At 30.8% G+C, this 6629-nt stretch overlaps 1 protein-coding gene across 1 annotated transcript; it reads left to right on the forward strand.

Annotated features, from left to right (window-relative positions):
- The first annotated feature begins 350 nt into the window (after positions 1 to 350).
- LOC119674705 lies at positions 351 to 892 on the forward strand. The gene has a single exon (XM_038085862.1). It carries the CDS (start codon positions 412 to 414, stop codon positions 808 to 810), a length of 399 nt encoding a protein of 132 aa, XP_037941790.1. The 5' UTR covers positions 351 to 411; the 3' UTR covers positions 811 to 892.
- The last annotated feature ends 5737 nt before the right edge of the window (positions 893 to 6629 follow it).

Consider the following 6629-nt stretch of genomic DNA (forward strand, 5'->3'; position numbering starts at 1 on the left):
TTTCTATCGACTTTCATGTGAAACGAGGTATGGGATCTTATGGATGGAAAATTGACATAGTCATCGCCATCGTCATCGTCATCATCGAAAATGTTGTTACTGTTGTGAAAAGCTATGTATATACATACAAGTATTGTTCAGTATTTCAAGGAAAGTTTGACTAAAAATACTTAAAAAAAACGTTAAAAGCGCAACAATATTCGTGCGAAGGCTTCTCGACAAAAGGATAACAAAATATAGCGAAAGTTTATTGTCGTGTCTTATTAGTGTTTCACCTGCGCGTATAAACGGTTGTGCAATTTATAGTTCATAGCAATTTTTGTAAAAATAACTATATAATTTCAAAATTATATACTTTACCTTTTTCATATAACGAAAAAGTTTTAATTAAAGTGAAATAAGTACGTAAATATGTCCGACGAAATTCTCAACAAAGAAACGGAAAATTCTTCAACATCGACACCGGAACAGAGGCGTTCAACTGTCCCTGACATATTGCGACATCAACGTAGCTTCGAGAAACGTTATAGCCCCATAATAAATAAGCAAATACTGGAAACTAGCATTAATAAAGAAGCATTGCATCGACAGATGAATGCGTTCTTCTCCTGCAGTCGTAGTCCATCTCCAAAAAATAAAAAGAAGACTTTGACGGCAGGAAGGAATGACTCAGAGGCAGGTGCAAGTATGTTAGAGGAAGACAGCGAAAATAATTTAGCTGATATTGACGATAAGGATAGTGCTAAAAGCATGGAGAATACAAAAGTATTACAAAAATTGGAGACCTTAGATATAGCGGAAAAAAACTAATATTCATTAATATACATATAACAAATTCAGAGAGAGTTCGCATACAAACTTAAGCGTCTGATTTATTTGCTGTTTTATATTACTTGATCCTTTTGCTTTATTAAGATTAACTTATATTAAAAATGTATTATATCGATAATCATTTAAACTATATGTAACATATAATAAAGTTATTTAATAGACAATAATCGATAATTCGTGTACAGATTTATAATATATTAATAATATGAATCCGTAATAGTCTTTCAATCCTTGAAAAAGTAGCAATAAATTATACTTAATATATGATCAAATAAACTTTTAAAAATCCTTAAAGTCCAAAAAAAAATTATTCTAATATTTTGAAATTCTGAAGTTCTTAAAATGCAATGCGGATTCAGTGTTATCAAATTCGTTTATTAGTGAGGTTATATGATAGCTTGTCAGTCAAAACCTTGAACATACTAAGTTCTACTTTTATATCAAATTATTGTTATATCTGTAAGCAGTATAGATTTCTATGTCTTATACATGTTACCCATATTAAATGATTAGTTTAGACGTGTGCAACAGGGGAACAAGATACAACAGAGTCTAAATAAATCAGATATTGCATGGTATATATACTCTTGGTCAACACATGAAATGAAGTAAAACTTCGTTATCCGCTTCTCTTCAATCAGACATCTGTTGATGAAAATAGGTGAAATACTTTAAAACAACAAGTGAATCGATGACATCAAGTATAAAATCTATAACACTCAATATATATAAATTTGTGAATATCTTGGGATACTCAGCATTACATGTATAACTTAAAAAACTATACACAGTCGCAGTAAGTATAGCAATAGCTATCTAAAAATATTTAAATCCCGACTTATATTCCTTCAATATAAAATCAAAATCTACAAAATAATCATAAAGTCTATCATAGCATATGTTTGTGATATATAGACCTTTGATAAAACTGTGGAGACAAGTACCAAAAAACACCGCAAAATACTTATATCTGAGAAATTATAAATTGCAATATCAGAACGTATTATGTATAACCCGTATATATATCGCGACGATGGAGATAATAAAAATTAAAAAAACAATTTTGAGTTTTTGCTCATTGAATATTAAAAAAGATATATATCAGATAAAAAGCATATGAACAATTATGCAAGCAGATGTATAAGATTTAAGGCGATGTTATTAACCTAGTTGTCAGAAACTGGATAAATGCTGCACAAGATATAGGACAATGAAGTACCTATGTTGTACAAATCAAAGGTACCCTCGAGCTATAGTGTTGAAAGATATTGTTAAACATGAAATAAAACATTTTTTTTTAATTTTGATTATTAAAATAGAAAATAGATTATTAAAAAATAGATATAGTCAGTGAAAAGTTAAGACAGCTCGTATCTTATTTTTTGATAACATAACAATTTGTTTGAATTTGAAAATATAGACAATGGTCATTAATGACAAAACTATATTATAGCTCTTGACTAACTGTAAGAGTTATAGAAATTAAGCATACCTCAGTTATATAGTCCAGCTGAGACGATTAGAAAACAAGCAAATTGTATTAAAAACTTGTATTAAATTTGCTTATATAGCTAACATATTAAAATTTTGTAAGCCGCACTTGAACATAATATTGTAAAGGTGTCTTTTAGAATTTAGGACTCTTAGCCAGAATTCGTATTGTGTACCCATGAGCGGCTCTTTTCAGCTCATTCTGCTTACAGCCCGTGAGCAGGCAAGATACTCGTTTCATACGATGGCGATGCTAGTAGTACGAGCAGAAAAAACCCTTTTTGCATATCTAGATTAGTTTAAATAAGTACAGGGGTTCATAGAGCCACATGTTCTTGAAGCTAACCAAACACGAGATTTATTCATGTTTTTGAATAAAGGCTATAAAGACATAAATCTGAATATGTAAATAAACCACTTTTTCTTATAAAATACCAGATATAGGTAACATTTAACGAATAAATCGCGAGTGGTATTTATTTACCTGTGTTTCTATTAATAAAATTATAATACTTGACATTCAATAAATATATGTTTTACAGGTAAAATTTAAGCACTTTGTTAAAAATTATATTCTTTTAATACAGAATGTATTGCTACATTATTAGAAAGTCCTGCAGCTATTCCATTTATCTCTTTAACTACAAGAACTTTTATTTATTTCCCATACATAACTTACGTCTAGTACTTATTTCTATACTTATTTTAAGCGTATTACAATAAATGTTTTATTCCTTATGGAATAATTATAAAAACTATGTAAGACAAGTAAATACTTGTCGGGTTATTTGTGGTTAATTATTTCCGACATTTTTCTTGATTCTGACCAAAGTTAATCAAAGTTTAAGTGCTTTGCTGTACTATGCACTACGATAATGGTCTGGGTTTGCAATTTTTTCGTACTTTATAGACCGAGCCACGTTGGTGATGTAGTGGAAATCAATTAAGTAAACACACTAGAATACACTTTGGTCCTTTGTGACATTAAATCGAAAAGGGAAGTGCTTATGTCAAGTGGCGGGACAATTGGAATTGGACATAACTGCAGACTACCATAAGATTGTGTGTTTGCAGTTGGCAGCACTTAAAATCTGTACAATAGCCAGTGTACAATAGCGGAGATATTGGCTTCAGTGGAAATACATGCGAAATTCATTCAAATTGGTATTATAAGCCGGATTTTTTTTGTTGAAAGTTTTTTTAAGACATCAACAAAAACCAAAGAAAAATCAACAAGTATTAGAAAAAATTGTAGAGCAACAAGTGCAAATATAAACTTTTTTCGAACTTTAAAGGAATTCGCTTTATGCCAAAATTTTACGCAAAATGAAAAATAATAGAGAATAGAAGAACTATTCCCGAAGGACTAGGACTATAGAGACAACAGAACACAATCAAAAGTGAAATACTTTGTGAAAAGGATTTGGCTTTGACTGCTACTTGTTGAAAGTCTGAATTGAGGAAATTGCACAGAAACGACTTAGCAAAAAACTGCGAAAGATAAAGAATAAAAGTAAAAGTAAAAGGAGAAAAAATATTTACTGAAGGAAGAAAACCAGCAACGGAAGTGTGCTTAGCAAAACTATGAAGTTTTGCTATTTGGCTTCCTTATCCTTCACGGCCGCTTTCAGATAAATCAAACATTATTTAAAGAAGTAACTTCGTTTGAGAGTGCAAAGATGGTTTACGGTGTGTTTGCCACTTAAGTGATTTACTTGAGCGAGGACTTGAGGTGTTGCAACATACCTTTTCACTTAGCACATTTCTCCCTTTGCCACTTTCTGCTAAGCCGCATAATAAAGCAATAAATTAACTCTAGTTTAAGTATGTGTTTGGTTTAAATAAATGTTGGAATTACTTTGATTTCATGAGATCTATCTGACCACAATAATAAATAGTGCTATGAATAAATTGTACCAATAATATTCCATATGGGGTTGATTTTACTTCTGCAATTATTTAGGATCAAAATATTAAACGAAAATAGGGAAGAGTTTCGTGAGACCAAGTGGGGGATAAATAATGTTGCATGCCTAAATGTGTTGTCAGCCACATACAAGGCTATTTAAATTTGACTTTCTACCAAGTGATTTATGAGCTGAAATTCTTGGTAAAGATGTGTATAATATATACAAATATATAAATAAACAACACATAGAATATATATACATACATAGGTATATAACAAATAATATAGTTAAATGATTAAAATTTGAACAAAAAAGAAAGTATGTATATTAACTTTCAGTTCTATATCTCCGATATATACATCACTATGCAAAGAAGAGTAAAACACATGAAGTTCTATAAAAAATATGCATATTTCAGACTAAAGTAATAAGAGATAATGTTTTTCTAGTTTGATGTTGAATATTTCGCGACTTTAATTTTAATTAAAAATGATTAATTGTTTATAAATAATATCGCATTCTCTTATATGTATATGTATTTTAAAGGTATGGAAAACCTCATCATCAAATTAGAGAAAAAGTACGAGGAAATTTATAGTCCTAAGATTTCCTACAATAATAGATAAGATAGTCCTATAAGATTTTTAAGAGAAGTGTTAACATATGAAGAAATGTTAGTTCTGAAATCTATATGTAAATCATTGCTTTCTGGAATCAACCTTACCTTATAGAAAGTTTGTGATTTTGTTAGAGATAGTCGTTTCAAAAGTGTTAAATAAGAGGTTTAACTTCCAAGCCATCATCATTAATATTTTTAAGTTAATTTTTATTTTATAAGTATATGAAATTATATATGAAGCTAAAAAACATATACTTAGAAAAACTTTTTATCTATTTCCTTTTAATTTTAATTTTCATTACTTAAGTTATTTCCATTGTTCTTACTTCAAGTTCGTCTGCTGAACCCTGAGAGACCCTGAAGAGACTTCATTATCAATCTATGCCTTTTTATTGTATTATCTGATAAGCTTCTTTTTATTTTCTTCTGTTTCTGAATGGTTTTGTATTTTAAGTGGCTTTTACACATTCATTGCATCCTTCATTTATCAGCAATGCTAATGTGTAGCTGCTAAATGACAGCCATAAAACAAATCACAGGAAAACATTCATTTCGTTAAGTGGCGGTGCTATGTTCCACAGGATTTCCAACCACAGGATAATAAAAGTATTTATATTGAGAAAAAAGTAGTATAAAGAAGTCTGAGTGGAAATATAAATACGGATAATTTCGATTTTATTTCAGGTGATTGCACAATGTCAATTTAAATGCGAGAACGGATAGTTCACTCAGATTGCATAAATTTTAATATTCATTTACGAAATACCAGAAGTATAGAAACAAGCATTTATTTGACTTACCAACGGTTGTTAGCAACATGTTATCCAATAGCAAAGCTATTGCTACAATTACTAATACTAAACGGCGAGAGCCACGCCAGCCTATCATCCAATTTTTAAATGCAGCCCATGAGCCGGCAGCGCTCGGATCCTCCTGTCGGTATTGGTCTGGTGGCGGCTGTGGGGATGTTAAATGGGCACCAAACATATGTGACTGATTTGTTTTGCCCGGTGTTGTAGCATTCGTAGTTCCTCCAGCACCATGTATAGCGCCACATTCCGATTCATGAGCGCCATCTGCAGCGACTGCATTTGCATTGTGCTGCTGTGGTTGTGGTAATGTTCGCTGTTGTGGTGCATTGCCTGTGGTGTTGCTAGCTGCATTCGTGTTGCTGAGATGTTGCTTGAAAGGATTTTTACTGGGTGTATCTGTGATGCCAGTGGTTGTTATTGTTGGTGTATTGAATGTTGTGAATGATGTAGTTTTTTCGCTTGGTGCTGAGACTGTTCCTGTTTCTGCTGTGCCAGTTGCTGTATGCTGATTTAAATTTATTGGTCCACCACCAGAATCAGTCGATTGCATTTCGCTTCGCAATTCTTACTATGACAAATAATGAGATTAAATGTTTATAAGTTAATAAGTCTTTTTAAAGGAAGTTGAAAGAAATTATAAAAAGAAAGATTTATATTAAATTACATTTTTATTTCTGATGCGATTATATGTGATTTAAGCTGTATTAGCTTCGGTTTTATTTCAATTTTAATTAGCAACTAATATTCTTTCAAATTGTTGAAAGGGAGTATTTTGTGTTGTAAAACTACGTCACATTTAACTTATTTGATAGGATGATTTACTTGTGGGAATATTAAGCTGATTAGAGTGGAAATAAAATTCGTCTCTTCATTTGAGTTAAAGGGGACCGTTGAATAATAACAACTTAAATACAACTTTAAACAACTTAAGAAACATAGGAGCTATATATGTATGCAATTTAAAAA

The sequence above is a fragment of the Teleopsis dalmanni genome, chromosome 2, assembly GCF_002237135.1.
Source record: "Teleopsis dalmanni isolate 2A chromosome 2, ASM223713v2, whole genome shotgun sequence".
Taxonomy (NCBI): Eukaryota; Metazoa; Arthropoda; class Insecta; order Diptera; family Diopsidae; genus Teleopsis; species Teleopsis dalmanni.